General features: G+C 44.0%; 1 protein-coding gene across 2 annotated transcripts; it reads left to right on the forward strand.

Annotated features, from left to right (window-relative positions):
• Positions 1–764: 764 nt before the first annotated feature.
• On the forward strand, positions 765–20,450 carry epg5 (ectopic P-granules autophagy protein 5 homolog (C. elegans)). Of its 2 annotated transcripts, XM_080049865.1 has the most exons (45): positions 765–1,276; positions 1,644–2,309; positions 2,418–2,678; positions 2,795–2,993; positions 3,087–3,223; positions 3,332–3,439; positions 3,531–3,604; positions 3,747–3,855; positions 3,999–4,113; positions 4,255–4,405; positions 4,835–4,990; positions 5,084–5,241; positions 5,426–5,577; positions 5,818–5,958; positions 6,067–6,228; positions 6,316–6,438; positions 6,546–6,808; positions 6,918–7,058; positions 7,177–7,321; positions 7,746–7,943; positions 8,296–8,403; positions 8,507–8,629; positions 9,198–9,364; positions 9,485–9,721; positions 9,797–9,920; positions 10,054–10,198; positions 10,638–10,809; positions 10,903–11,065; positions 11,170–11,312; positions 11,431–11,587; positions 11,939–12,133; positions 12,239–12,452; positions 12,681–12,868; positions 14,515–14,722; positions 14,835–14,910; positions 15,187–15,290; positions 15,416–15,591; positions 16,384–16,608; positions 16,700–16,909; positions 17,716–17,860; positions 17,964–18,206; positions 18,571–18,784; positions 18,894–19,112; positions 19,218–19,332; positions 19,431–20,450. In XM_080049865.1, exons 1-45 carry the CDS (start codon positions 1,223–1,225, stop codon positions 19,611–19,613), a joined length of 7,767 nt encoding a protein of 2,588 aa, XP_079905991.1. In that variant the 5' UTR covers positions 765–1,222; the 3' UTR covers positions 19,614–20,450. The 2 variants fall into 2 exon arrangements, with proteins under 2 accessions (XP_079905991.1, XP_079905990.1); XM_080049864.1 differs by having other exon boundaries at positions 2,795–3,223.
• The last annotated feature ends 246 nt before the right edge of the window (positions 20,451–20,696 follow it).

Below are 20,696 nucleotides of genomic sequence, written 5' to 3' on the forward strand. Positions count from 1 at the left end.
AAGAATGAATACAGGCCTAGAGCATTTAGAACTTATGAGTTTGTTTGTATGATGGGAGTAAAACCATTTAAAGGGAAAATGTCTTGAATTTTAATACCCATTTGTAAATAAAATATTGTTCTGCTACTCATGTCTTGCCTGTGCATTTAATGGAACCAGCTGGAAGGTCGGAATTAGGTGGAATCTATTGCATTTTACATAATCAAGAAAAATTCAAGTGTCTTTATTTATCATATCTGGTGCTTTTGTTGTCAATAAAATTCCTATTATTTTTTATTTTTTATTATCACTTTTTTTTTTATCCAAGTGAAGAACAACCATGCCACTAGATCCCAAACATAGGTTAGCTTTTAAAGGTCTATTATGTCAACTCTTCCTAAATTAATTAATTGAAAGGTTATTAAACACAATAAAATGTTAAACAAAATGGATAGTTTGTATAAATTCTGATTAAGTGATTGATCAAACTGTTGTTTATTTGCCACATCCTGGTATGGATACTTTTGGTGCGCGCGTGATAAAGTTTGGGCTGTCTGGCTTTCCGTAGGGAGGTGGAGTAGTCACGTGATCGAATATTGTGATCGCCGAGTTCCTGGAAGAAGCAAAACAAATGACAGCTGACCAACGGCCTGGGGGCTTCCACCCCACATCGATTTCTCTTACGTGTCGAAATCTTATTTTGATCATTTGAGCTACAATATGGAGAGTTTAAGCCACTGGGGAATACATTCTGAAGGGTAATGTCAGCGTAACAAGGTAACAGCTACGCGTAAGCTTAGGCTAGCCTTGGCACAGCCGCGTCTTCTGTTATGATTCTAAGTGGGTTTTTATCAGCAGGGAATGGTTTCGTTCTGATTCTGGTTTCGTTTTCCTAAAATGTGTGCTCTGGATGTCATGTCTACGCTAGAGGAAAAGCCAGTCGTTGCCTTGATATTCTCCCACAGCCAATTTTCTCAACTGGCAATACACGAGTGCTTTGTTTACAACCCGTAACAAGTGTTTATCTTGACAAAACAGCCAGCCACCAGCTGCTTATCACAGCGTAGAGCTCGCTAGCTCTTGTAGCTCAGGGTTTCGGTTTGTGTGCGTCTCGTTTGACTTATGAGGACTGATGTTTTTTCTTTCGTCGATCCGCGTCGTTTCCACCACGGGACACCTCTGTCAGCTGTTTGCCAATGTGATCTGAGTTGTGGGGAAAAGCTGGTGGGGGCAGACACTAAAGATGGAGGCTGTGAGACCCAAGAAGACCAAGGCAAAATCCAGCGCAAAATCTCAGGTGATTTAAACAGTTTTCTTCTCTCTCCTTTTGAGGTGTGACTTTGAGGTTTTTAGGTTATGTTGTTCCAAACAGTACAGGTCTTGAGGCAGAACAGGTCTTTAAAGTCCACCATGTTAGAGACAGTATCCAATCCAACATGCTTGTGTTTCTCTATTGATTGGGAGAACACTGCAAAACATGGAAACTTCACAAAGAGAAGTCCAACACAAAATAAATAATAATACCATTTTGTATGCCTGGACAGTTATTATTTCTTCCACATACATCTTGTCTTGTTTGCTCGTAAGTCACAAGTAAAAAAATAAAGTTCACAAACTACAGGGTGAGTTGTAAACTATCTCCTATTGTTGTTTTATATATTTAGCCGGTCAGGAAGCAGAAGCAGACGGAGGAAGACAAGAAAGCCACAGCTCCCTCGGCCGTCTGTGATGATGAGGCCTCCACCTCTGGCTTCACCGACATCCCTCTTAGTCTGCCATATCAGGAGCCGGAGGGGGAGCAGCAGCAGCAGCAGCAGCAGCAGGGCCCTGTGCAGCTGCCTGAGACCCCGGCACAGACCTCAGATCAGGCCTCCCAGAAACAGCAGACCATCTCATCATCACATACCTTATCAGTGTCCACTAAGATTTTACCGGCAACTCTGAAGCCCCATGGTGCAGTGCATCCGACAGAGCCAAAAGAGCAGGATGGCAGAGTGGCACCTCAGGGGGAGGGGCTTAAAGTTGCAGCACAGAGCACTGAGATGGGAAAAGAGACACTGTCCTGGAATCAGCCTTGTGTTTCGACACAGTTTCAGATGGTAAACTCCCCGAGTGCCCCTGCATTGTACCCCTCTCTCACAGCACTGGAGGAGGGAGTCGTGTTACAGCTCTGCGGGGAATCTTTGAAAAACAGGGAAAAGGAACCGGCGGTGTTGGCACTGCCCGAGCAGGAATCTTCCCCTCCGAGTTTGCAGCCTGTGGAATCCGTAGCGGAACTTTCTAGGAGCAGACTCTACCCAGAATTACCCAAAATGGCTCCAGAAGTTCAGGTGATCTTGCACACCAAGAGATAACAATCAAAATATTTTGTGCTACTTGTCAGTATTGCCCAGGAAGAGCCCGATAATAACTTCACACCTCATGTTTTCCTTTTGCAGCCGTTCTCACCGGAGCAGCTGATTGCCTGGGAGCAAGGAGGAGGTTTGCGATCTTGGTTAGAGTGTGTTGAAGTGTGTGCGGCCCAGTTCTCTGCTCTAGCCCGCCAGGAGAACCACGAACTGACGGAACTGCTGCAGAACTACTGGCGCTGTCGTAGGCAGCTGACTCAGTCACACACACAGCTGCATACACAGTCCTCTGACTGCAAGAGCACGCAGAATCGACTGTGGAGCTTTAGAGATGAACAGCTTACACTTCAGGTAGTTCAAACACAAAGCCGAAATAACTATTGTGTTGAGAAAACAATTCTGTGCTGTAGACACTTATATGTGTATATACAGTATATGACATATCATTATCATTTGTAACCCTGCAGGGTTTGTGTGCGGACCAGTCAAAGGTGTGTGGGTACCACCGCTTCCAGCAGGCAGAGTTCAGTCAGAGTGTGCTGTCTGAGCTGAACAGACTGTTTGAAGCTCGCAGTGAGCTGCTCCATCAGAAGGTGGCGCTACACGCGTACACTGCTTTGCTGTCACGCCTTCAGGTGGAATCATACTTGTATCGTCTATTAAAAGGTGAGAAACGTATCAATTCTACTTGCCTTGAAGTGACCAAAATGTGTCTGTACATGTCCGTAATCAGTTTTACATGCTTGTTTTTGTTATCAGATTGTGCTGGCAGCCAAACACAGCCTTGTTCTCTCAAGCCCTTGAAAGAGGCCATCAGTGTCCTGTTCAGCTTCACACGCAGAGTCTTGGATGACACACAGTTTCAGACAGACATCCATCACTGGCTGGAGAGATTGGTATAGATAAAAATAATGACTGAATCACTTTTTCTTCTTACTCCATGACCCATTGGTCAAGGTTTATGGTTGTATTGATTCTTCAAAACGTTCTGGTCCACTCTCCAGGTGGCAGTGCTGCTGCATGTTGGAGGCTCAGGAGAGCACCTGTACCTGCTGTGCCACCTTCTATGCTGTCCTGCCGGGGTTGGCAAATGGGCTGCAGCCTTTCTTCAGGTTAGTTTGGGACACAATCTTTCATTTATTGTTGTCATGTCAATGGTTGTACACATACTGACTTAAGTTTTCTTCCCAATGTCTGCCTCAGATCCAAGTTTCAGGGAACACCTGTGGAGTGCATAACTTTATGCAAGCTCTGGCCATTCTGATGTCGCCTTCCAGGTAAATAGTGGAGCCTCTTTGGCATCTACTCTTTCCTTTCCACTGACTGTGAGCTGTGCACTCCAGCTTTATGTATTTGGTTTTCCTTAAGAGTTTTGTCAGGGTTTACAAACCTCACATTTATATCTGTGTTTGGTCATAGACATCGTGCAGAGTTTCTGGGACATCTGAAGCCATTTGAGAGCCAGAGCTCTGCTGCTTCTGGACCCGAGTCCGGCAACTGGACACTAGTGGATGAAGGAGGAGAGGAGGTATGTGTAGGGAGGCAACGACTGCATTATGAGGAATTAGCAGTATAACAAGTTTAATAAGGTGGTCATGACTTATTATTAAACGGTGCAGTTTGTAGTCATCTAAGCACAAACTACATTGCCCTTCTCTTCTCTGTGTTCAGGATGAGGACCCAGACAGCAGCTGGTTGTTGCTGTGTGAGGAGGATCTGATTTCCTTGCTCACCCAGTTCCCATTCCGCCAGCTCTATTCACACATGCTGGGGATGAGCAAGCAGGGTAAGAGGAGCCTGTCTGTCTCTGTCTGTCTGTCTGTCTGTCTGTCTGTCTGTCTGTCTGTCTGTCTGTCTGTCCTTCTGTATGTTGGCTATGTACAGAATTTTTCATTGTATACACTGACACACCATTTTCCCCATCCAGGTGTCTATGAACCCCAGGCCTGCTCCAGTAAGAAGATGATGCGTGTTTTTGCGTTTGCTTCCTCCCTCATCGAAATCCTCGCTCTCGGACTACAGACCTACAACCGGGCACGATACAGACAGCTGGTTAAACGAATAGGACACATCATACGGTCAGTGCACCAGTTATATAGTAGAGTAAGCTTGCAAAGACTATACCGGTGCATCTCAAATCATTTGAATATCAATGAAAAACTCATTATTTCCCGTAATTTTATTCGAAAAGTGAAACTTTTATAAATTCTAGGTTCGATACACATCAAGTGTAAAGAATCTATAATAAACGTACTTTTCAGATGGTCGACATTTCTGAATTTTTAATTATTTTTTGATTGGTTTTATGTAATATTCATATATTTTGAGATACTTGATTTTTGATTCCATGAGCTGAAAGCGTCGTCAAAATTAGAACAAAAGAAAGAACTGCCATATTCCATTTTGTGTAATGAATCGAGAATATATGAGAGTTTCACTTTTAGATGCACCTGTTGTACATATCTGGAACAGTCACTCACAATGCTGTCTCCTCTCTGTTTTCCCAGAATGACAGTGTGTTATGTCAGTGATCTCTGGGCCCAGTATGTGAGCTTAACGGGCGCTGGTGGATCGAGCTCACACACTCTGTCTTTGGACAAACTGCAGCTGGAATACGACCATCTCTTCCTCAGAGCTGTTTTACATGTACTCAGAAACAAAAGGTCAGGAATTGCCGTCACGTTTCTGTTTTTAACTGTGATTTACTTTATGGGCTTCACATTTATTTATTTTCCTCTGTCCTCTCTCTCTCACAGGTTGGGTATTTGGTTGTTTATGTCCGAGATGCCGTACGGGACTCTATCCAGCTCCATGCTGTGGAGGGTACTTTATGTTATGCAGTGCACCGAGACAGAAGGACCGGAAACACTCAGCGCTGCCAGTGACACACACTCCTGCATCCAGGCTTTAAGAGGTACCAGTACACCTTAAACTTAACCTGCACAAAAGCAAAATCAGCTTTCAAAACCTAAAATATTTAATAAATTATTAAATTATTTAAAAACGACCCCGCAGACATTTGAATGGGGGTTTAATATTCTTCTTAGTAGGATAGTGACAGTTGCCAGCCTCATATTGTATTGTGTGTGTGTGTCCAGTGCCGGAGCATCAGGAGAGGTTTGAGCACTGGCTGTGTGAAGTGAACAGCTCCGATGGCATCTCCCTCCTCACCGCACTGGCACACATGGCCACACAGACCCAGCACTCTGACCCCGCATTCATCACAACCATAACACTGCTCATTTACCAGGTATGACGAGGATGTGCATATGGAAAACACTAGACAAGGAATCCATCATATACAGAAACATATTGTTATCCTATAAAGAACCTAAATGAACCAACATGAAAATACTAAATACTATGAAACTATGAGTTTCAAGAATGTAGTATAACACTGGTTAAAGATGTATCACCCTGGCCCCTTTGGTCAAAGAAAAAACTGCACTTGCACCGTTCTTTGACATCTCTTTCCTTCTTTTTGCTCCAGGTGTCTTACGTGAGTGTGTCTACCAGAGAAATTTACTCTAAAGTGGGGAGGGAGCTGCTGGCTGCCATAGCAACAGTCCATCCCTACGTTATCTCTGTGCTCCTGGAGAGACTGAGAGAAACCATCCAAACTGTAGGAATGGTGGGTGTTGCAAGATTTCAACTTTTTTTTTACATTGAGAGGGGAATGTCTTATTTGGCAGAGCTTGGACTCATGAGTTGTTGTGTGTTGTGTACGTGTGTGTGTTAGGTGGCGCTGTACTTGTGCAAAGAGCTGCCTCTGAGTCTGTGGCGGCCACGGGCAGAAGAGATACGTGTGATCGGAGCCTGGTTGCTCCAGCACCCTCTCTCGGCTGTGGAGAACCGGCTGGCTTGTGTCATACTGGAGGGTCTGAACTGGGGCTACACACAGGTAGCCACTGTTGCATTAAAAATGGTGTGTTTCAGACATCTTGAGTAGAATGGTGAGTTTTTTAGGTAAATCTGTTTCCTGTTGCAGGATGGCTCCTTGGCTCTGTCTTCATCGCTTCACAGTGAAGTGGCTCTGCTGGTGGCTGAAGCCTATCAGAAATACCTCACTGACAAACCATACAGTGGCCTCATATCAGAGGGGATCAAACAGGTGACACATCCACTCTTTGCATACAGATGTTTGGTGTGGACCACAGAGGCGTCATCACTGATTCCAACTTGTCTTGTTGTGTTTTCCCCATCTCTCTGTCTCTTCAGGTGTCTTATCTTGCCAGTGTCCTTCGTTTGGGTGTGTCTCCTGAAGCATCTTTCAGTCAATGGGCATGGCAACTGTTGCTAAGGCTGAAGCTCCATGGCAACGCCCAGAACCCTAAAGGGGCCTGGTCGGCTCCTGCTTTAGCGTCCAACCCACCACCCGAGCTTACACATTCTCCCAGCATGCACTCTGTTATCAGGGCTGTAAAGGCAGGCATCCCTATTGGATGCTACCTGTCCATTGCCATGACAACAGTGGGACATAGGTTTGTACCCACTCACACTGACTGTGCCCGATACTTATTGTTTAATTATACATTGATTTTGAATGAAGTTCATTTCCTGTGGATTTTCTGTCTCTCTTTGTTTTTCCAGTCTGGAACATTTTTGTTCTGATGGAGTCGGGTTGTTGAAGAGTCTGATTCAGTCTCGCTACCTGAGAGCTGCTGTGCACCTTCTGGACAACATCCTACCACCAACCTACACACTCAGCTTCTACCTGCTCAACAACGCTCAGTAGGAAGGATACATCCTTTAAACAACACAGACCACAGAGAAACAAAAGTATTATTGCAGCTACTTTATCTCCAACACTGACGCCCTGTCTGTGCTGTCGCCCCTGTGTTTATGCCAGGTTCGTAAGTTGTATCCAGTTGTTCTTGCAGTACGACAGCGTGTGTCCTCAGGGTGTGACACAGCAGGTCACTCACCGGGTCGCACCACTCCTCACTGGAACCGCCTATGGAGACAATGTCCGGCTGCTGAACAGTGTCATTCAGGTTCGCCCACCACAAGTTTTTATTATGATAACATCCAGGATTCCTTTAATGGTTAGCAAAAAGGTGGAAAATTACTGTTTAGGCGGTATGGAACAAATAGACTACTAAGGCTTTACTTTGTGTATGTATGTAGGTGTCAGTATCATCATAAGTAGTGAGTCAAAAGAAAAAGTATTGAATTTATATTTGAAAAAAATGCTGGTACCTTTGTGCACAAGATAAACTTCATGGAACTTTACCATTCTTCATTCACAACTTAAACCAGTGATGTAGAGTTAAAGTCACTCGACATTTTCATACAGAAAAGATGGCTCAAATCTTTCAGCAAAAACATCTTGTGTAGTGAGTATAAGATGTTTTAGCCCATACACCTTCATCAAACAACAGAGGGCATGCATAAATGTGGGTGTGTTTTATCTTGCAGAGTCACGTGGTGGAGAGCACACAGCCCGGTCGTGTCGGTGCTGAAGCAGTGCTGGAGTTTTGGGTAGGGATTTTGACTCAACAGAACATGTGGTACCGGGACAAAACGGTCCTTTTCCTCATGGACCAGATCTGCTGTGCTGCATTCACACACCATCATGAGGAGTGTGTGCAGAAACCTCTATACCAACAGCATAAGGTATTTATTCAGTCTAGTTACATGTTTGCATTATTTAGAGGCTCTCCTAAGTCTCACAGGTGCCTGATGATGAATGTGGCTCTTCAAACTGTCTCCAGAAGCATTATGAAGATAAATATTACATTAACATTGAATGGGTTGCACATTATAGTAAGAGCAAGAGGTGGTTGGTGGTGAGGGATTTTAGTGCAGGCAGCATCTGGTTTGTTCTCAATGGAAACATTAGTGATTAATATTTTGAATTATAAATAGCATTTTTATATACAGGAAGCTAGTGCCATTGAAGAAGCCTGAACAAGCACAGTCCCACCAACCATAGTCCTAAATGTTTCCATTTTCATATTTCATGCAGAATGCCTTGGGTTACCATGGAGATCGGGGTCTGCTCTCCTCTCTGGTTGGCTGGATTGCGGGAAGTGCCACACCCTCGTTCATGGAGGGCCAATCCCTGAGTGCGGAGGTAAGAATGCCCAAAGCATCAACATTGTGTGCAAGTATTGATCATATCAGTATGGCTCTCAGTGCCCCAACTGACAGACTGGTTGTTGTCTGCATGTTCTTAGGTGTGGTTCGCCTGGCTGGTGCTCAATGTGGAGGCCATGTTCGAGGAAGATTCTCAGCTGAGACGCTGTGTTGAGCATGAGCTCCTGGCAGAGGCCAACATTTCCCCAGAACAAGCCTTAAAGGTATACAGACACATTCAGAAAATGTTATACAGTACATAATATGTTGAGGTAGAAGTATCAGGATTACTGTTTGTTGTTTGTAGTATCTACTCACAATCCACTTCCTGTATGTACTTTGTGTGCGCTGAAAAAGAGTCTGGTGTTAATACACAGCCTATGCTCTGTTAACAGTAACGTAAACAAAGGGTATGTTAATAAAGGGGGCCCACACTATTGACACTGGGTATGGACAGGTAGCAGATCATGAGGAGCTATTGACTAGATTTTGACTAAAAGTGACTTTGACAACGAATATTTTCCAGATACGCTGACTCCAGCTTTAATGACGAAATGTTGCACACTTGAAATTTCAATAAATGTTAGATCACTACAGTTACAGAATACTTGAAAGGTCAAAGCACCATTGGTGTATAATAGTAAGTGCTGTATGTAGAGGATAATAATAATAATAAATTTTATTTAAAGGCGCCTTTCACGGCTCTCGACGACAATCAGAAAAATATACAGTACAATCAATGCAGGTAAGAAACAAGTGAATGTTAATGCTGTATCTGTGTGTCTGAGCCAGAAGGCGCAGCAGAGGCTGAAGTTGCCCGTGGCTCCTTCTCTGCAGCGGCTGCAGGTGTACCGATGGGCGTGTCAGGCCTTAGCCACGCCTCCTGACCACCCCCTCCTTCCGCTGATCTGGCAGAAGTTCCTCCAGCTATATCTCAGGCAGCCAGGGCCTGAGTATGGGTACGATGGAATCACACACACACACACACACACAACCACAACCACACACACACACAACAACAACCACACATTTCTGTTTGAAAGTAACATGTCTCTTGTTTGTGTGCGCTGTCCAACCAGGCTGGCCGCGGGTGGATGTATTGGTCGAAGGTTCTTCCAGGGTTCCTCTCAGGCCGCTTTACTCAGAGACCTCAGACAGAGAATACAGGAGGTGTCTGACTTCCACCATGCTGCCAGCCAGGCCCTCAAGGTGCCCCCACCACACACACCTTCATCAGACAGCCAGGGAGAAGAAAGCCCCGACAATCCCCGTCCCCCTTATCTCACTTCTCCTGAGCTGCACACAGAGCTGGTCAGGTAGGTCAACGATCACATTCATTCCTGTGGTTTTGGCAGATAGTGGCAGTGGCATGACGGTTGGTTTGCCGACAGGTTGTTTGGTGTGTTTTCCGTGTGGCTGGATGATGAGACTCTGCAGAAGCAGGAAGTATACCTTCCCTCTCTTCCTCCCGAGTATGACGCACACAGACTGGCACAGGTCATGCAGAGGCATCAGGTGGGTTTGCTCTCCGTGTGTATTTTTACATTTATGAATGAAAGACCCTGTGGTGCAATGGAGGTAACAGTTAAGTTAAATCTTGTATTGTGGCCTATTACATTTGGATTTGTGTGGATGTGTTTGGCTGTAGGAACTGTGGTTGGAGTATGTGGACCAGGAGCGTCTGCAGTACGATGAGAGAGAGGTGCTGTCTCTGTGGGAAAAGGCGCAGAGTGAGCCCACTTTCTTGCAGGCCCAAAACCCCGGCTTCACTGACTACACCAGCCCCAACAACGGTATGGAGCCAAAAGATTACGTAAAGTAAAATTGTTGTCGGATATTATTTGTTGGTTTGGATTTCAGGGAGGGATTTAATGTTCTGTATTACTTATTATTTCATTCATATATGTATAGATTGTTTGTTTTTGTTTTGTTTTTAATTGTCTTTTTCGTCATGTTTTCTTTTGTTAAAACCAAAATACCAATTAATACATTACCAAAAAAAAGAATAGGTAAATGGTAACTTTAGCAAAAGTGCAGTGGTAGAAGTAAATGTCAACAAATCTAGCATGGAAAGGAATAATAATCATATTAAACCAACAAAAGGAATAAGATGATTTTGTCATCTCCACTATTTCATCCCTCCCTTTTGCATGAACATTTTGATTTTTTTCTTTAGTATTCTGCCAGTTCAATGTTTCATGTTCATGTATGTTTGTGTCTCTTTCTGTGCAGCAAGGGAGCGTATCCTATCCAACCTAGAGAAGCATCCAGTTCCCCGTCCAGCTCCAGAGCTGCAGCAGCAAACGGCTCCAGTAGCAGAAGTCCCCTCCGCCTGTCTCACTGACTCCAAGGCTGCTGCTGAACTGGTGCAGCGAGACCTCAGCATCCTACAGGACCAGGCCAGGTACAGTGATTGCATACGGACATTAAAACATTTACACAACATCAGCACGATGCATACACAGAAATAGCCTCACACTGAGTTTTATCTCGTCAGGATTGCAGTTGCACGCGAAGCTCAGCAGGTGGCGATGGAGCAGGAGCTCCTTGAGAACCTTCCACTGCTGTATAAGAACCAGCCAGAGCAAATCACCATGGCCCTGGAGTGTAAAGGCAAGGGAGGGCTACCGTGCCAGGGAGCAGCAAACATCAGCGTCACAGTACGACCACTGAAACAGCTAAATTACCCACATTTGTGTACATTTTAGAATTTCTTTGTCACAATATATTAATGTGTTTGTGTTTGGTCTATTTAACTGTGTAGTGCGAGCGCGTCCAGCGACAGGAGGCGGTGCAGACTGAGATAACGTCACTGCGCAGGGACATCAAGAAGCTTCAAACCGACGCCATGGCTCCTCCTCCTCAAAGCCTGGCCCAGGCTGCTGTCCACACCGAGAACTTTATCACGTCAGTATGAACAGTAAAAAACACATTGACTATAAGCGCTAATACATTTGGGAAGAAAAATAATTGTTTAAAATAGGAACCTTTTCCCTAATGTGTGGACCCTTTTATATGCTCACAGGGCTCTGGTGAATATGTACAAGGCCCAGAAATCACCGTCAGTCCAGCATGTTGGTGTGTCAGCCTTCTACCAGGTGGTCTCCTTTGTATGTGAAGACACACTTCGACATCCCCCAACACGCCAGTACTTCTCCTCATGTGTGGAGATTTTGGGACAGGTGCGCACACACACACACACACACACACACACACACACACACACACACACACACACACACACACACACACACACACACACAGAGCTTTTCAATATTTACAATAGACATTGTTTTTCAACTTTATTTAGAAAGCCCAAAAAGAGTTAATGTTAGTCCTTCACCCCTGTTTACCCTAGCTGAATCAGATACACAGCTGTTCTGCAATTTAATGGGACACAACCTAGAACAATTAAAAATAATGAATTGGTAAAATGGACATGTTCACTTTCTCTTTACACCTTCTGTGCAATCTTTAGATCAATCAAACTTGCTTGAATTGACTGGCATTGTACTTTGTTGTTTTGTGTGCAGGTGTTTATCCAGGGCAACGCCGCGGAATGTGGCCGTGTCCTGCAGGCCATCCTGGAGCAGAGGAGACTCTGCCCGCTCCTTTCCCCCTTCTTCACTCCCAACTCAGCACCCAATCAGCTGGTCTTCCTCTACCAAGACGTGGTGACATCCTTACAGCCCGACAGTGCCGATGTCATTTTCATGCTGCTCACAAAGGTTTGCCTACACACAAATGCGAGTGAAACATTGAAGAAATATGACACAACACCTGAGGCCAGTCCAGTTAAAAGTAACCACTTCCTCTGCCATTCGCTCTGTTAGTTTGATCTGTGCCAATGGCTGAATGAAACCCATCCTGTGTTTGCGGAGAGAACCCGTTTGCTGGAGCTAGTCCATGGAGCTCTCTGTGTCTGCGGCCGAGACCCAGAGCCTGAACTACTCACCCCCTTCCACCTCTTCACCAAACATTGGACCTGGCTTTTACGCCACCATTTCCCTGATCACTACAGTGACTGCCTGCGTCTGCTTATGACCAGTAAGTGTGTGTCTGTGTCTGTGTCTGTGTCTGTGTCTGTGTCTGTGTCTGTGTCTGTCTGTGTCTGTCTGTGTGCGTGCGTCATACTTCTGAAATATTTCCTATTCATTTCCCCTCACCAACAAAAGATGAAAAATAATTCAAACTTAAGTTAGTTCTTTATGTCAAATGAAGGCACCAAGAAAAATCATATGCACACACTGATATGCATATTCTTAACCTCATCAGGCTCATCAGACCAGTTACTGAGTCCAGAGTGCTGGAAGGTGACTCTGCGAGTGCTCGGCTGCTTGCCTCCGTCCCGCAGTACGAAGAGCAAAGCTGAACAAGCGCTCAGCACCACCGATGTCTCCGGCAGTGCGGTCAGACCCCCTGCTTCTCCCTCCAGAAACCCCATCAGCCTCTCCCCTCAGCAGGTAACTCATCTCTTCAACTGATAATAATGTCATGTTCAAGAGGTAGGAAAAATTGAATGAGACAAGCTGGTTAAAGTGCTTTGGAAAGGCAAGGCAAGGCAAGTTCATTAATATAGCACAATTCAGACACAAGGCCAATCAAAGTGCTTTACAGGGGCATAAAATACAGCAAGATTAGACATTAGAAATTGCACTAAAGAAATAGTAAAACAATAAATATACTAAAAATACATCAAGATTCAAGATTAGCTTACATTAGACATCCTGTTGGCTGATCACACCCGTGTCTTTTCGGACTGAAGTCTCTTCTGCCAAATTCAAGGGTAGATGAGAGTTGGAAATGAAATACCAGTTAACACAATATTCAAGTTTTCAAGTAGGTGTAGTGGCGTCACTAGGCTGTTTTATTCGGGGCTAAAGCCCCGGATCTAATTTGATTAGCCCTGAATCTTTTTTGCTGCATGCAGAGCCTGTGCCATATCCGCACGTCGCAAATGCTCCCTTTGTTAGGACTCTTGCGTAGCTTACTGCTAGGAATTTCTGTTCTACTGCTCAAGATTTTAAGCCATGAATTGATGAACTTGCATTGAAGAAAATATGTCAGTTTTCTGTGGGCTGTAAATAGGCCAATCTATGAAGCTAAATAGCATGCCAATATTGATGATTGATTGTGTCAAGTGTCTATGGATGAATGCTAACATGATTTGTTTCCAACTTTTGCCCTAAGTTACAATTTAGCTAACTAGCTAGCTGCCCACCCTTTTCATTTCCAATGGTGGCTGTCATTTCATTACCAATGTTAAGTGTCATAAATAGTTAACACTGGTGCTGAGTCATGATTCCTAAAAAAGAAATACCCAAAACATGTGATATGTTTTCAATTTGCAGAAAGTTTAGAAAAATCCAGGATGCCTGAGAGCCTCACTGCATTATATTCCATAATAGTTGTTTCTTTAGGAACCTGAGTGTTGTCTTTTCCTTCACAGAAAAAAAAATATTTCCACTATAAATTGATGCAGAAAAGGCACAGATAGATGAATAAAAATCCACCAGAATGCAGGAAATTAAGTGTTTGACGCTCAAAAATTTCTGGGGGAGCACCCCCTTACCCCTCACCTATAATTTGTCCCCCAAAATGTTGAAATGAAACCTAGCCTATGACCCTGTACGCAGATTGTATACAATATATTCATAGATATGTGTTGTGGCCCTTTGTGAAAATGAGTTTGACAACCCTGATATGGGTTATGTAAGGTCTGTCTCACTTGTATTCATTTTACTCTGAAATAACTTGAATGGAACTTTAGATGTCTGGGGATAAGCAACATAGCAGTCAGGTAGCTATTTAAAGCTATAATTACCCGCCTATTTTGTTTATTTAGGTAAAGCATTATGAAAAAAAATGTGCATGCGCAATAAAGTATACAACAAAATCTGCCGCGCGCCATGTGCTATTCCCTCTTGGGCTAAGCCCCAGATGTTTCAGAAACCTAGAAACGCCCCTGGGTGTGTCCCAGACACTTAACTCTTTGTTGTGGAAAATAGCGCTGTAAGTGCAGTCAATTAACCATTTACCAACAAAAAAAAATATTTTAGTCATTACATTGTATGATGCTGTGTGATTTATTTTAAATTTTTGCTGACAGGTGGATGAGACAGTTAATTACCTGAGTGATTACTTCCTGCGGAGTCGTCTCAGTAAGCCAGAACTCCGCAGCTTTGGCCTCTACTCAGCCTGGACTCCTTACATCACTGAGGTAGTCTCCTTTTGGGACCATCTGATTGGCTGTCTAATCAGCGTGCAGCTCAGCAGCTGTGCCAGAGAGTCCGTGGGCAGCAGCAAAATAATGAAAGGTAACTGCAGAATGTCAACAGGGGGCTAGTAATACTCAGGATCATTCATTTAAAAGAAATATCAGCTGATTTGTGTGTATACCTTGTTTTTTTCTATCTTGCACTCTCACAGCTCTGCAGGACCTACACAGTAAGATTGTGAAATTATTCAAGCCTTGGATCTTTCCTCTGGACACAGAGGATGGCGGGTAAGCACGGCATTAACCTCAGCTCTTGGGCTCTGTCGTTTTAAATATTGGGGGGAACTGTCAGTCAAGCCGGCAGTAGACCAAAACGAGTTGTATCACATCAATAAAGCAACAGAAGGGAAAAGTGGAGGAAAATATTAGATTTTTCAGTTAAACCACATCACAATTAATTATCTTTGTGCCCATAGGTTTGTACTGTGTAGTCCTTTCAAGATAAAATAAGGAAGAAATAAAAAAAGTAAGAAGAAATTGTTAATATCAGTGTCTTTTTCTCAGTAACCTCAAGTGTTACCCCTGGCTGGAGACCGATGCGAGTGCATCCGGATGTCTGGTCGACCTGTACGCTCAACTCACCGACACGCTGCATCACAAATTCAGAGGTGGGTTCCCCCAGCAGTCCTTTGTTCACACATGAGGGATTGTTTAAGTATGCTGCAAGTCTTTTTTTTTTGTACTGTACTGTCAAAGTCATCTTATAACTTGTGGGCGTATGCGTATGTTTCAGATCGTCTGATCCCCGGACAGAGAGGTGCACTGTGGCTGTGTATGATGCAGTACTGTGAGAGCTGCACTTCTCCCCGTACGCCCGAGTACCTCCTCTACCTGTACCACACACACCTGCGTAGCCTGCAATGGAGACACCTGCACCCTGACACTCAGCTAATGGAGCAGCTCTTCAATGTAAGAAACCTTGCCCTTCTGACTCCTAACCCCCTGTCCCATCCACAAAAGCAACACACTGGTCTTGACATGCATGACACAGCTTGTTCATTTGAGACCCAGGTCTTTGACCCGTAGCTCCTATTATTAGCCTGACTTTTCATAATTATAGTCTCAACACCCAGTTCCAGGAAGCAAGCTTCAATCTCCTGTCCCACAACACCCCCATGGATCTAGCTACGCTATTCTACCTATAAAAAGCACACATGAAAGATAAAATTCTAAATAAAAGGACAAATTATATCAAGTCTTTGAAACCCAAAGAGCAGTTCCAAAGACTGATTATCATATCTGCTTAACCCTATCCATGAACTCATTGCACAAAAGGGATAGAAGCAGGGAGGCAGGGTAAGGACATTCAAACCAAAAAGCCTCATTATTTTGTCCATCTTGTATTGTGTAGGAAAGTCGATCATTTCATTCAATCATTCAATTATCTTCTGAGAATGGATGTAGTGAAGTATGTAGCCATTTGCACAGATGTTTCTCTTTCGCTGTTTTTGTTACTACATATAATCTCCCAAATTCAATTTGATTTATTTCAACAGATTTAAAATTAGGCTATTCCGATTACTTTTCCAGATAACTGGCTTATACATTTAGCCACACATGTGCAGCTTACATTAAGTTGGATTCAAGCATGTAATTAGAGGTAATAAATAGTCTGACTGCAGTCAGTAGGGACCTAGAAAGGTTTGATTTGTCTGTAGTTTTGTGTTTTTGTTCATTTTCTCGTCTTCCTGGTGCCTGCAGGTGGAGAGAGGAAGTCCCAAGAGCTGCTTCCTCTTCCTAGGAGAGGTGTTGTGTGACGTCAACTGGGTGAGCGTCCTAAGCGACCACTTACAAACGCCCCTCACCTCTACAACATATCCGACTCTACCAAGCATGGGTACTCAGAAGGATTCACACACCATGTTGGTCTATCTACTATACATGCTAGTTTTTCTGGCAAAGGAGGAACAACTCCTCAGTCAACCGGTAAGACCAGAACATTTAGCTTTTTCATCAGGACCAGAACTGAGGTCACTTCCCTGTATTCATCCTTCATGGGTTTTTTTTTTCACTCCAGGATTCCCCTCTACTCAGTCTATTGGTCCAGTCCACCTCTCTGCCCTGGCACCAACTGGACCTGTCCTCATACCAGGGAATTCTGGGATATGTCAGCACCCACTACCCTCCTTCCTTACTGCTCAGTGCCGATTCTGCGCCTCAGCTGCTGCTGAAATCACTGCGTAGCGCTGCTGGGCTCCACCCCCGCCCCAGTGAAGTTCCACACAGGGTGAGACAAAACAGTTCTGTTTTTGTTACAAGTCAAATCACTTGTCAAATAGGTAGGTGGTAGAACATACCCACTTATGGTTTAGTAAACATGCAGTATTATCAGAAATGTGTTACATATTATACACTGAAGTCATTCAACTTATTTAGCCATTTACATCTGATATTTTATGAGAGACAATGTAGGAGTAATGGAAATAGTAGTTATGAAATGCAGCATCAGAATGAAAATATAAGAATTCATGCTTCTCCTGTATCTGCATCTACACTGCCCCGGGCAGGTACATCCTGTCTGTCAGTGGGAGGCTTGGAACATCCGCTATAAATTTAGACCTAAAGAATTTAGTCTGTATTACTCAGAAAAATTACGTAAATGTAACACTTGCTGTTGACGTAGAGCACCAGAAGGGAGTTCAATACACACCACTGGATAATGTTCCAAAGTAGACCGATTTTGGCACGATACATATTGTACATGTACTACAAACGAGACCACACTATGATCCAGTAATTTTTACCAAATCCCTGTAACAATGTATAAATCATATAATGCTTCAATATCTTCGCGAGAATCAAAATAATACCTCAGGTGTTCTGGTAGGACTATGTATAACTCGTACTTTTACCATTTAACTGTTTCAGGAGCTCTTAGTCTGGGCACACTTTTATGATGTGAACAATATATTCATAATGATGATGGAGTAATTCATACTAATATTTCTCTAAAGCATTAACCAAAACAAACAAACAAACAAACAAACCAAAAACTGTAACCTTTTTTCTTTTTTTTACTGTCTATCCGTCTAGGAGGAGACGCCAAAGGCTGCAGTGTACTTGTGCTGGTGTGTGCAGTCTTTGGTCACTCTGGAGCAAGGAGGCAGCATCAGCCTCAGTGGCCTTGAGGCTCAGCTGGAGGCGCTGCTGGAAAGTGTTGTGACATTCAACCCACCAGGTGAGTTTGTCTTCTTCACCGTCTCCCTCGGCAACCTCAGCAATCAATCCTTTTATGGTCCTCAAACAAACTGCTTCCATTTTGTTTTTTTTGCTCTCCACAGAGACGGGTCTGGAGCAGAGGCACATGGCGTTCTGCGGCCTGTTCAGCGATGCTCTGGCTCTGCTGAACAGAGTGGGCGTGTCGACAGGCGAAGCCCTCGCTGCCCGTGTCATAACCTGGCTGGACAGGAAGGGGAGGGGCTTCCCTATTCTGCCTCTTCTCACCGCGTGCTCCCGCTGCCTCGCATCAGTACGACACATGACGCGCATTATGGAGGCGTGTATTACAGCCTACTTCAACCATGGTAAACTAAAGTAACAGTTTGCAAACAGTTTTATTTAATGGAGGATTACAATGACACGTTTTGGTGGGAGGAGTTTAAGACTAACTTGTAAGTAAAGTGTCCTCCTCTGGTGGATATCTTTAACACAAGCATATGTAAGTAGACTGTACATAAACTACTATTGTCTTAGATAAGATAGAGATAGATCCAGAGGTTTATTTGATTCCTTTACTGACAGTCATCTCCTAATTCAAGGTACATGTTGACCAATCTCCAAGAAGTTGGTTTAGTCCTTTAATTGCCTTCCTTTAGTAGAAGTAGTTTAATGTGATAACAAGAATGTACTCTCTTTTTTTTCTCTCCACTGACTGTGTGTCTATTTCAGCTGACGAGGAGTCTGTAGGTTGGGGTCCTGTGTTGGCATCGCTGCAGGTGCCTGAGCTGACAGCGGATGACTTCCTCTCTGAGAGCCAATCAGGAGGCAGCTTCCTAACGCTCTATGCCTTCATCCTGCAGCGTCTCAACACGGAATACACGGCAGCCAATCATAGGAGGACTCTGGCGCTAATTAACACATGGACCAATCAGGTCTTCCCCAGGTTTGACCCATTCTCTCAATCGGTTGGTTAAAAGTCCAGTTAGCATGTGGGTATCTTTTTTTTGTGTGTGTGTTTTTAACATGCCATCATGTTTGTTTTATGTGTCCAGTGGTCCGGGTGATGAAGCCAAGCTGTTTCTTTGGTGGCACAAAGCACTGAGTCTGTCGGCGGAGCAGCTGCAGCCCCAGGCAGGCCAGACGGAAGTGTCAGGAATTGTCATGGGTCTGTTGAGGTTGCAAACGAGGCTGCTGCAGCTGGGAGAAGAGAGAATCAACTCTGGGCTGTTAGGAGCTATAGGCCTGGGAAAGAGGTCCCCTGTCTCCAACAGGTAAACTCACATGTATTTTTATTTCCTAATGAACACTCGTAGGTGAAATTTGAACTTATAAGCGTTGTTAAACCAGCTGTCAATGCATGCCTGCTGCATATCTAGGTTCAGGGTGGTGGTACGCAGTCTGGCAGCCTTCCTGTCGGTTCAGGTGACATCAGAGACTGAGCTTCGAGTCCAACCCACCAGTGACTTGCAGCTCTCTGCGAAAACACAACAAGTACGCATCACAAAACTGCACATAGAGTGTTTTCATTTTCTAGTCTGCAATTATCTCCTAAGAATAACCTTTCTCACTGGTATTTTCTGTGGATGCAGACTTTGGGGATGTTGGAGGCCATGCTCAGCAACAGGCAGTACGCTGACTTAGAGGACTCTGTCAACAAAGCAATCCAGTTCATCCGCTACCCAGGACACTGTCTCAGAGATGGACCCCGACTGCTGGCCCTGCTAGCCAACCTCCTGTACCCTGAACTCAGATACCTTCACATTATCCGTTGACCAAGACCTGAACCTGACACTCATGCTGGAGAATGGGGAGGACAATAGTCTACTGTGGAAGACGAAGTGACAGTACACCTCTTTTCAGCACAAAGACAATCTTTGGGGAGCACAAAGTTTCCAAGTAGTGACACTGGTACTGAGTCTGTTGCTGTTGTTATTATAACATGAGCCACTTGTTTTTTCAGCGAGCACTTTGAATGACAGAAAGCTCACTTTTGCATTTGTGAAAAATATTTTGTGACTGGTAATATTCAGTGAAGGGCCAGAAGCAAAATAGATATATGCTAATCTCTAATCTTTACCTGCACTTTGCTTTCTTCTCTCATGTTTATGCCTTCTTGCTTTTTATATAATCTGCCTGTTGCTTTTCAACATATCTGTTCTACTCTTGATTTGAGAAGAGGTTGCACATATTTATTGAATCAGAATTTATGACTCAGAAGTCAACGCTGGGCTTTAGGGTTCCATTTCACACCTGTATGTCAAGTCTAACAGAAAACAGAAGGTGAAGGCTTCATGGATCATTTGGAGGAAGTGGAAGGACAGATATAGTGGGTTTACATGTTTGGAAGTACCTTCTTAAAATGGGGCTGGAAACATGCCAGCAAAGCTCATGTCGTCTTTTGGTTTTTATCTTCAAGCTACAAGCTACTATGTAAAATCTCTCAATTGTAGCTGTGTTACAGATGGCAACAGTGACTGCCTTTTATGAAGTGATCATGCTTGGTGACAGAACATATGCCAGTAGTATATTGTATGTCCAGCCAGAAGTGCTTTCCTTGTTTCTGCCAAAGAGATGTTATTTTAATTTGCTCATCTACTTAAATCTTGACCATGTTACCCTGGTTGTTTCATCTGTCTCTCTAAGGTACAAGAACTGCAGTCTGAAAGAGCACGCACTCTAGAAGTACCACTTACATTGCTCCACACTGCTTGTCTTCCTTTTAAAGTAGGGTGAGCGCTGTGAAACAAGTCACTGACACTGTTGGTATTACTAAAACAGCAGGTATGTCATGTTGGAGCAAGCATGTAACTAGACTTATTCACACAAATGGTGGCACGTGTTGGTGAATTGAAGAT

Source organism: Ammodytes marinus, assembly GCF_949987685.1.
Source record: "Ammodytes marinus genome assembly, chromosome: 2".
Lineage (NCBI taxonomy): Eukaryota > Metazoa > Chordata > Actinopteri > Uranoscopiformes > Ammodytidae > Ammodytes > Ammodytes marinus.